This window comes from Helianthus annuus, chromosome 4, assembly GCF_002127325.2.
Source record: "Helianthus annuus cultivar XRQ/B chromosome 4, HanXRQr2.0-SUNRISE, whole genome shotgun sequence".
In the NCBI taxonomy this organism is placed as follows: Eukaryota; Viridiplantae; Streptophyta; class Magnoliopsida; order Asterales; family Asteraceae; genus Helianthus; species Helianthus annuus.
Genome location: NC_035436.2, coordinates 161,320,868 through 161,332,257, shown reverse-complemented (window position 1 = coordinate 161,332,257; position 11,390 = coordinate 161,320,868). Strand labels below are relative to the sequence as shown.

Here is an 11,390-nt window from a genome sequence, read left to right as displayed (position 1 = left end):
AAATTCTTGCATGAGATTTAAATCGAAGGTTGAGCTTGATTATGTGTTGTAAAACATGAAATTGGAAGTAATGTGAAGTCTAGGGACAAACCCTAGATGATTTCTTGTTAAAATCTTGCATGTTAGTTGTAGGAATCAAAATCACTATAGTGGGTGATTAGTAAGTTAGTAGAACTTGATAAACACTGGGATTAAGACTCTTATTCTAGTGAAAACTGAAATTGTGAGATAATCTCTGAAATGTTGATGTTAAAATATGTGTATATTTTCTAATTGAAGTTGATTTGAGTGATAAATTCAAGCTATGAACTTGGTTTAGATCATGTAAAAATCTGACCCGCAAGGTGTTTGATAAAACGCCTAAATGAGGATTAAAATGTTAAAGATTGCTAAAAACGCAGATTTACATATCTAATGAATGAATGCGTTAAAGCTTATGAAAAAGAGTTCTAATCTTGTTATGAATTGGACTCTTTAGGCAAGGAATCCGGAACGTCAAGTGGACACGCCGGAGGTGATACCCGCGGAAAAGGTGTGCTTTGAAGGTACGTGACTTAGTCCCGTTAACTTATGCTTAAATGCTTTGGTTTGATATGTAATTGATGTTGTAGTGTAAAGGATGCGTTTGATGCGTCGTTTAAGTGACGAAGTACACTCGACCATCAAACGGGTCAAAATAAAGACTTAGAATTTAGTTTGGCATGTCAACAAAGTGATAGTTTTCACTAATTAGCCAAACGGGTCAAAAGATGCTTTTATAAAAGAATCATGAGAATAGGGACTTGAAAGTCTAATATTTCGTTAAGTAGTGGATTGTACCACGTTATTAAATTGGTTATATAAATTTTAAGACTAAGAACCCGGGATATCGGGTCAAACAACAGAAGCTCTATCCAAGTGTCGTTTGAAACGGAATGCTTGAATTCCGAAGAAAAAAGTAAATAGTCCTACGGGAACGCAAAGCCATGAAATGGCACAAATACATCAAATAGATGAGCCCGGGAATTTGGGTAATTACGTCAAAAAGGTTTTTAAGAATGGGGATGAGGTGCTATGCATCTTCACTAATGGGTTGGATAATTGAGACAAGGAAATTGTGAACCGATTGTCGGAATCTTGGTTTCCGCGATATAAAAAATTACATGGTTGAATCCGTAATTTCATTACGGACTCATAGTAAAAAGAATCGGCTAAAACAGACAAGCGAGTAAAAAGTTATGAACTTGTAAAGTTGAAAAATAGTTAAAGGGTAAATGTGCAGAGCCCACCGTAAATTACGGTTCCACCGTAATTTACGGTGGAGCTCAAACTGTTACGGTGAGATCCTCCTGAGTTACGGCAAAACCAAAAACATCCCAGCTTCACCGTAACTTACGGTGACACCGTAAGTTACGGTGGGACCCAGAAAAATTATGTTTTGTTCGTTAATTTTTGATGTCGGGGATTGTTTATATGTAACTTATTAAAGTCCAAACTAATGTTTTAGTGTTTGACTTCAGGTATGAATGAGGTCCTCCCGGATGGCGATCAAGTACATATCAAGAACCGAACACATATTTCGAAGCTTCCGCACTAAACTTAATTTTGTCTAAACTTTAAACATGATGTAATTTCTTTTGTTGATCGTGTTTTTAAATCCCTCAAACTAGTGATTAGTTTACTAGCAAGGGTTACTTTAATCTAGTTATGCACTATCTTGGATGTGGTTGGTATCTCCACAAGTGTGTATGGTTTTAAAGAAAATGATTTTGTAGACTCTGAATTTTATAAAGTTTCATAAAATTTTTAGTTAAATTATTAAGGGTGTTACAAGTTGGTATCAGAGCTTAAGGTTGTCAACAAAAGTGTTCGGTTCAAGCTTGATCGATCGTCTGGTAAGAGTTAACTTATTATGTTAACAAATTATGTTCTATATGTGAATAAGAAAGAAGTTAAAGGGCATGGGAAGAGTGTGATAACACACTCAAACCCGGGAAGTGCACCAAATTTAAACGGTTAAAGCAAGTTGAGAACATGACTAAACCAAAACAAAAGAAGCAATGTTATAAACGAAATGTTTAACGTTTAAATGTAAACATTTCAGTTTCAAAGATGACGGATAAGGGAAATGACGAAGCGGTGCCAAGAGTCACCGAACAAATGAGAGAAGTGATTGCTGAAGAGGTAGGAAAAACAATCGAGAATAGTTTGTCGGGTTTCATCGATAAAATCCAAACCACGGTGTTATCAGTGGTGGATGAAAGGATAAAGAAACTAGAGGATAATGCAAATTTAGCCAAGGAGAAATTGGTAGAGTGTAAGGGTTGCTCGTACAAAGAATTTATGGCATGCAAACCACCACTCTACAACGGAGAAGTGGATCCGATAGTGTGCCAAAGGTGGTTAAGTGATATAGAAGGGGTATTTGAGAGAACCCACTGTGACGCGAATGACTTCGTGGCGTATGGCACGGGTCAACTGAGAGGTCAAGCAAAAGACTGGTGGGATAATAAGAAAAAGGAAATCGGTAGCGAAGAAGCGAAGGCGATGACATGGGATGAGTTTAAGGTACCCTTCCTTAAACATCACAGTCCCAAGGCGGTTATTAATCGAATCAAAGAAGAATTTATCCAGCTTAGGCAGAAGGGCGAATCCATTGATAAAATCACGGGAACCTTTCTTGACAAATTAAGGTTTTGTGATGAATTGGTGACGACCGAAGAACAGAAGGTGTATTATTATTATAATATGCTAAGCGCGGAGTATCGGGAGTTCATGACTCCCTCAAAATACGAAACCCTCACCGAAATCATCAACGCCGCTCGGGAAAGAGAGATAGAGTTGAAGAAACAAATTGAGAGGGGTGAAAGAAGGACGCAAGTGGTTAATCCAAGTCCCACGAAAAAGGCACGCGTAAACGACTCATCAAAGAAGCAAGAAGGAAAAAGTAGCTCGCCAAGCTGTAAAGTATGTGGGAAAGGGCACAAGGGTGAGTGCCGGTTTAAGGACAAGCCGTGTCCTATATGCGGGAAGACAGGGCACACGGCTGTATTGTGCCCGGGGAAAGTTTCGGTATGCTACAAATGTTATCAGCCGGGTCACAAGAAATCTGAGTGTCCGGAATTGTCCGGAAAGAGGGAAGACAAGGGTGCGCACACTGAAGCACCAAAAGCAAAAGCTAAATCTTTCCAGCTAACGGCAGTGGAGGCGAAAACGGAGCCCGATGTGGTCTCAGGTATATTTGCCATAAATTCAATTCCTGCTCATGTGCTATTTGACACGGGTGCGAATAAGTCCTTTATTTCACATGGACTTATTCGACATCCTTCCTTTGTACTAACAAAATTACCTATGCCATTAGAGGTAGAAATAGGTGACAACAAAAGCTTCCTTGTATGTGATATATGTCGAGATTGTAAGATAAGCATAGATGATGAGGAATACCCGATAGATTTAATTCCTATGTCCATGGGAGAGTTCCAAGTAGTGGTCGGAATGGATTGGCTATCCTGACATAATGCGAAAGTCATGTGTTTCCGCAAGGAGATAAAACTAAAATCTCCAAGTGGGAAATCGATTATCATACGTGGTGAGAAGGAAGGAAAACCTGTTATGTGCTCGATGATAAAAGCTTACAAGCTCATGAAGCACGGATGTAGGGCATTCATGATATACGCGAATGAACCAAACAAAAGGTCGCTAAAGATTGAAGATGTGCCGGTAATACGCGAATACGCCGATGTGTTCCCGGAAGACCTACCGGGAATACCGCCGGAACGGGAAATAGAGTTCGGGATCGAATTGATTCCGGGCGCGAAACCCGTGGCCAAGGCACCGTATCGGCTTGCACCCTCAGAATTGCAAGAGTTAGTGTCTCAAATTCAAGATCTCCTCGACAAGGGCTTTATTCGCCCAAGTGTGTCACCGTGGGGCGCACCGGTGTTGTTCGTTAAGAAAAAGGATGGGAGTATGCGTATGTGCATCGATTACCGCGAGTTAAACAAACTCACGGTGAAAAATCGATATCCACTTCCAAGAATTGACGACTTATTCGATCAATTGCAAGGTGCTAAATGGATCTCCAAGATTGACCTTAGATCGGGGTACCACCAGTTGAGAGTCAAGGAGGAAGATATACCGAAGACGGCTTTCCGTACGCGGTACGGACATTACGAATTCCTGGTGATGTCCTTTGGGTTAACAAATGCGCCCGCGGCCTTCATGGACCTCATGAACCGGGTCTGCAAGTCTATGTTAGATAAGTCGGTAATAGTGTTTATTGACGACATTTTAATATACTCAAAGGACGAAACGGAACATGCAAGACATTTGTACGAAGTCTTGGAGACGCTCAGAAAAGAAAAGTTGTATGCAAAATTTTCAAAATGTGCCTTCTGGTTGCGAGAGGTGCAATTTCTCGGGCACGTCATTAATGCAAACGGGGTGCTAGTAGACCCGTCAAAAATAGAAGCTGTGGTGAAATGGAATCCACCAAAGAATCCCTCGGAAATCAGAAGCTTTTTGGGGCTTGCGGGTTATTACCGGAGGTTCATACAAGATTTCTCCAAAATTGCCATGCCACTGACCAAACTAACCCGCAAGGAGGAAAAGTTTATTTGGGGCGAGGACCAAGAAAAGGCATTTCAAACGCTTAAGGAAAAATTGACACAAGCACCGGTATTGTCATTACCGGATGGAACAGATGATATGGCAGTTTACTCGGATGCCTCGCATTCAGGGCTTGGCTACGTTCTGATGCAACGAGGCAAGGTTATAGCCTATGCCTGAAGGCAGCTGAAAACTCATGAAAAGAGATATCCTACTCATGACCTCGAATTAGCGGCAGTGGTGTTCGCCCTGAAAATATGGAGGCATTATCTATACGGGGTAAAGTTCACTATTTTTACCGACCACAAAAGCTTAAAGTATTTCTTTGATCAGAAGGAATTAAATATGAGACAAAGGCGGTGGTTGGAGACTGCCAAGGACTTTGATTGTGATATACATTATCATCCCGGGAAGGCTAATGTGGTAGCGGACGCGTTAAGCCGAAAGAAAGATTATGCGCCTATTCGAGTCCGATCGATGCAACTAATTGTGACATCGGGATTGCTCGACCAAATTCGGAAATCTCAAAGTGAAGCAATAAAAGAAGAGAATGTGAAAAAGGAAAGAATAGTAGGGCAGTTAAAAGACTTGGAGGACGGCAACCAAGTATTAAAAACTCGATTTGGGAGGATTTGGGTTCCAAATACATGTGAAGCCAAATCACTTTTACTAGACGAGGCCCATAAATCTCGTTATTCGATACATCCGGGGGTGACCAAGATGTATATGATTTAAAACAAAATTATTGGTGGCCCGGAATGAAAAGAGATATCGTGAAGTATGTGGAGAAGTGCCTGACTTGTTTACAAGTCAAAGCAGAGCATCAAAAACCATACGGTAAGCTGCAGCCATTAGACATTCCAGTTTGGAAGTGGGAACAAATTACGATGGACCTGCTGACCAAACTGCCCAAAACTAGCCGTGGTTTTGACGCCATATGGGTAGTTGTAGATCGATTGACAAAAAGTGCACATTTTATTCCGATTCGTGAGACTTATACATCAGAGAAGATGTCAGAAGTGTATACCAATGAGATTGTGGCGCGTCACGGAGTACCGATATCCATAGTGTCCGACAGAGATACCCGGTTTACTTCGGACTTTTGGCGTGGTTTCCAAGAGCAAATGGGAACCAAGCTGTTCATTAGCACTGCTTACCATCCACAAACGGATGGGCAAAGTGAGAGAACAATACAAACGTTGGAAGATATGTTGCGTGCTTGCATTATCGACTTTGGGGGCAGTTGGGATGTCCATTTACCCTTAGTCGAATTCTCATATAACAACAGCTATCACGCGAGTATTAAAATGGCTCCATACGAGATGTTATATGGTAGAAAGTGCCGAACCCCAGTTTGTTGGGGAGAAGTTGGTCCGCGGGGTTTAGCTCAGACTGATATAATCCGAGCTACAAATTGTAAGATCGACTTGATCCGCACTCACTTAAAAGCAGCTCAGGATCGACAAAAATCCTATGCGGATAAACGAATGAGGCCAATAGAATTTCAAGTGGGCGATAAGGTAATGTTGAAAGTATCGCCGTGGAAGGGGATAATTCGATTTAGAAAAAGAGGAAAGTTGAGCCCAAGATTTATCGGGCCATTCGAAATCGTGGAACGGGTTGGAAAGGTAGCATACCGTCTCGAGCTACCTGAGGAGTTGAGTGGAGTACACAGCACATTCCTCGTGTCACATTTTCGTAAATGTTTAGCGGACGAAACTGCTCGTGTCCACTACAACGATATCGAGGTGGATAACAGCTTTAACTACGCGGTAAGGCCAATTGAAATTCTAGATCGTAAAGTGAAGAGTTTGAGAAACAAAAAGATCAACCAAGTGAAGGTTAAATGGGAACACCGTAATGGTGCGGATACTACGTGGGAGTCCGAAGAAGAAATGCAACAGCTCTACCCTACGTTATTCGGTACGTAATTCGGTTTCGGGGACGAAACCCTCTTTAAGGGGGGGTGGACTTGTAACATCCCGAAATTTCAAAACTTTATACTAGAATTATAAAGTGTATAATAAACAAGAATAAACTAACTAGGATAAATAACCTTGTTAGTTAAGAGTCTTGTAGTAACACTTGAATGAGTTAAAAGGCCAAGAATATAAACTAAATAAGAGTGGAGGGACTAAAGTTGTTAAAATAGAAACTTAAAATACTAATATTAGTAAAATAAAACAAACCAAACACCTCAAAATGAGGCCTGGTCGATCAACAGAAGGAAGGGGGCGACACCCACACTTCCAAAACCTAAAAATCTACTAAACTCTCAAATTGAAGGCCAAAATTCAGTTGAAATCGGAACCTAAACATAGAATCGTGATCACCTCGTCAAGGGGGTCATAAGGTATGTCAAATTAGGTTATTTTGATACAACTCAAATTCTTGCATGAGATTGAAATCGAAGGTTGAGCTTGATTATGTGTTGTAAAACATGAAATTGGAAGTAATGTGAAGTCTAGGGACAAACCCTAGATGATTTCTTGTTAAAATCTTGCATGTTAGTTGTAGGAATCAAAATCACTATAGTGGGTGATTAGTAAGTTAGTAGAACTTGATAAACACTGGGATTAAGACTCTTGTTCTAGTGAAAACTGAAATTGTGAGATAATCTCTGAAATTGTTGATGTTAAAATATGTGTATATTGTCTAATTGAAGTTGATTTGAGTGATAAATTCAAGCTATGAACTTGGTTTAGATCATGTAAAAATCTGACCCGCAAGGTGTTTGATAAAACGCCTAAATGAGGATTAAGATGTTAAAGATTGCTAAAAACGCAGATTTACATATCTAATGAATGAATGCGTTAAAGCTTATGAAAAAGAGTTCTAATCTTGTTATGAATTGGACTCTTTAGGCAAGGAATCCGGAATGTCAAGTGGACACGCCGGAGGTGATACCCGCGGAAAAGGTGTGCTTTGAAGGTACGTGACTTAGTCCCGTTAACTTACGCTTAAATGCTTTGGTTTGATATGTAATTGATGTTGTAGTGTAAAGGATGCGTTTGATGCGTCGTTTAAGTGACGAAGTACACTCGACCATCAAACGGGTCAAAATAAGGACTTAGAATTTAGTTTGGCATGTCAACAAAGTGACAGTTTTCACTAATTAGCCAAACGGGTCAAAAGATGCTTTTATAAAAGAATCATGAGAATAGGGACTTGAAAGTCTCATATTTCGTTAAGTTGTGGATTGTACCACGTTATTAAATTGGTTATATAAATTTTAAGACTAAGAACCCGGGATATCGGGTCAAACAATAGAAGCTCTATGGAAGTGTCGTTTGAAACGGAATGCTTGAATTCCGAAGAAACAAGTAAATAGTCCTACGGGAACGCAAAGCCATGGAATGGCACAAATACATCAAATAGATGAGCTCGGGAATTTGGGTAATTACGTCAAAAAGGTATTTAAGAATGGGGATGAGGTGCTATGCATCTTCACTAATGGGTTGGATAATTGAGACAAGGAAATTGTGAACCGATTGTCGGAATCTTGGTTTCCGCGATATAAAAAATTACATGGTTGAATCCGTAATTTCATTACGGACTCATAGTAAAAAGAATCGGCTAAAACAGACAAGCGAGTAAAGAGTTATGAACTTGTAAAGTTGAAAAATAGTTAAAGGGTAAATGTGCAGAGCCCACCGTAAATTACGGTTCCACCGTAATTTACGGTGGAGCTCAAACTGTTACGGTGAGATCCTCCTGAGTTACGGCAGAACCAAAAACATCCCAGCTTCACCGTAACTTACGGTGACACCGTAAGTTACGGTGGGACCCAGAAAAATTATGTTTTGTTCGTTAATTTTTTATGTCGGGGATTGTTTATATGTAACTTATTAAAGTCCAAACTAATGTTTTAGTGTTTGACTTCAGGTATGAATGAGGTCCTCCCGGATGGCGATCAAGTACATATCAAGAACCGAACACATATTTCGAAGCTTCCGCACTAAACTTAATTTTGTCTAAACTTTAAACATGATGTAATTTCTTTTGTTGATCGTGTTTTTAAATCCCTCAAACTAGTGATTAGTTTACTAGCAAGGGTTACTTTAATCTAGTTATGCACTATCTTGGATGTGGTTGGTATCTCCACAAGTGTGTATGGTTTTAAAGAAAATGATTTTGTAGACTCTGAATTTTATAAAGTTTCATAAAATTTTTAGTTAAATTATTAAGGGTGTTACACATATTTAATTCCCTCTAGTCGAAGATATGCTGGAGACTTCTGTGATCGGTGTAGATGGTGCATTTGGTACCGTACAGATAGTGCCTCCAGATCTTCAACGCAAATACCACAGCTCCTAATTCCAAGTCGTGAGTCGTATAATTCTTCTCGTCCACCTTCAACTGTCGAGAAGCATATGCTATCACCTTGTCGCGTTGCATCAACACACAACCGAGACCCTGAATCGAAGCATCACAGTAAACCACAAAATCTTCCGTACCCTCTGGTAGAGACAAGATCGGTGCTCTGCACAATTTCTGCTTCAAAAGTTGGAAAGCATCCTCCTGCTTCACTCCCCAAGAATAAACTACGTTCTTCTGCGTCAGGGAGGTAAGGGGTTGAGCGATTTTCGAGAAATCCTGAATAAACCGACGATAGTACCCTGCAAGACCAAGAAATTGTCGCACCTCCGAAGGATTCTTTGGTGCCGCCCAATTCCTAATAGCATCGATCTTAGCAGGATCTACGTGTATCCCCTTTTCGTTAACAATATGCCCAAGAAAGTGCACTTCTCGAATCCAGAAATCACACTTAGAAAACTTCGCGTAAAGCTGCTCCTTCCTCAGGAGTTCCAAGATAAGACGTAGATGTCGCTCATGGTCCTCCTCGCTCTTGGAGTAGATCAAGATTCATCGATGAAAACAATAACGAAGTCGTCGAGATACGGTTTGCACACGCGGTTCATAAGATCCATGAAGATCGCGGGTGCGTTAGTCATTCCGAACGGCATACCCAAAAACTCGTAATGGCCATACCGCGTTCGATAAGACGTCTTTGGAACATCCTCCTCTCTGACTCGTACCTGATGATAGCCCGATCTTAAGTCGATCTTAGAATAAAAACTTGATCCTTGCAGCTGGTCAAACAGGTCGTCAATACGCGGTAAAGGGTAACGATTCTTGATTGTCACCTTGTTAAGTTCACGATAATCTATGCACATCCGAAAGGACCCATCCTTCTTCTTCATAAACAGTACTGGGGCTCCCCAAGGCGAAGAGCTAGGTCGGATAAAACCCCTATCCAACAGCTCTTGGAGTTGATTCGACAACTCCTGTAACTCTTCTGGCGCAAGACGATAAGGAGCACGAGCAATCGGGGCTGCTCCTGGCGCGAGGTCGATCTGAAATTCCACCTGACGATGTGGAGGTAAACCAGGGAGTTCTTCAGGAAATACATCGGGAAATTCACGAACCACTGGAAGATCCTCGATCCTTCTCTCATCAGACTGCGAGTCAGAAACGAGAGCTAAAAGAGCGGGGTAGCCCTTACGTAAACACTTCTGAGCCTTCATTGCCGAGATAATACCAACCATGGCACCACTATGATGACCCTGAACCGATAAGGATTCTCCGCTAGGGAGAGGAATACGCACGATTTTCTCCTTGCAAAGAATCTCCGCCTGGTGCTTGGACAGCCAATCCATGCCAACGACTACGTCAAAACTTCCAAGAGTAACAGGGAGTAGGTCAATGTCGAACACTTGACCCATGAGATCGAGTTTACAACCAAACAGAATATGAAAAGCCTCTATCGATTTACCATTAGCTAGTTCTACTATATGTTTATTAACAAGAGGCGTAGGACTCAATCCTAAACGACTACTGAACTCCAAAGATACGTAACTGTAATCGGCACCAGAGTCGAATAAAACAGAAGCAAATATGTCGTTTATCAAAAACGTACCAGTCACTACGTTGCCATCATTCCTAGCTTCCCCAGCTCCAATAGTGAACACCCTCCCGTGTGCACCATTTCCTCCATTGCCCCCATTGTTGTTGTTCCTGTTGTTATTGTTCCCAGCATTGTTGTTGTTATTGGCATTCTGATTCAGCTGAGGGCAATCCCGCTTGAAGTGACCTTCGTCCCCGCACTGGAAACACCCTTTCTTAACACCCTGATTCTGCTGTGGTTGTTGCCTTTGCTGTCGTTGGTGCTGCTGATTCTACTGTTGCTGCTGTTTTGGCTGCGAGGCTCTACAGTCTTTGGCCTCATGGCCCACCTTCTCGCATCTACGACAAGTCCGGACACACTGCCCATAGTGATGATAACCACACTTGTTGCACTGTGGCTTCTTCCCAACATAGGAACCCTGATTCTGATTGCTGCCCTGGCTTTGATTAACTGAAGAAGACTGACTGAAACTACGGTTGTGGTTGTTATCGGACCTTTTCTGGGATTGACCTGCACTGGTTGCTTTATCAGTATCGTTCCACTTTCGTTTATTATCACTAGCAGGTGTAGCGGCGGTAGCAGTCGAAGTAGTAGCAGAAACACGTGGCGGCAAATTGCCACGTTCGACCTCTTGGTCAGTAATCTTATGTGCTAAACGGACAATACGGGGCAGATTGTCTAGGTTTGCAGCAGTAACGTACCCCTTAACAGCTGGTGCTAAGCCCTTGAGATACAACTCGATTCGCCGGGGTGGGGGTCGAGATAGGTTAGGGCACAAAGTTGCTAAATCATTGGACCTCTTCGTGTATGCTTCAATCTCAGATCCCTCCATTTTCAGATTATAGTATTCGTTTTCCAATTTCTGAACCTCATCCCGAGGACAATACTCCTCCCT

The 11,390-nt window shown here is 41.5% G+C and overlaps 2 protein-coding genes across 2 annotated transcripts; both read left to right on the top strand.

Annotated features, from left to right (window-relative positions):
- The first annotated feature begins 2,091 nt into the window (after window positions 1–2,091).
- On the top strand, window positions 2,092–3,492 carry LOC118491572. The gene is made up of 2 exons (XM_035989448.1): window positions 2,092–2,709; window positions 2,752–3,492. Exons 1-2 carry the CDS (start codon window positions 2,092–2,094, stop codon window positions 3,490–3,492), a joined length of 1,359 nt encoding a protein of 452 aa, XP_035845341.1.
- Window positions 3,493–5,894: 2,402 nt separating this feature from the next.
- On the top strand, window positions 5,895–6,518 carry LOC110933866. The gene has a single exon (XM_022177069.1). It carries the CDS (start codon window positions 5,895–5,897, stop codon window positions 6,516–6,518), a length of 624 nt encoding a protein of 207 aa, XP_022032761.1.
- The last annotated feature ends 4,872 nt before the right edge of the window (window positions 6,519–11,390 follow it).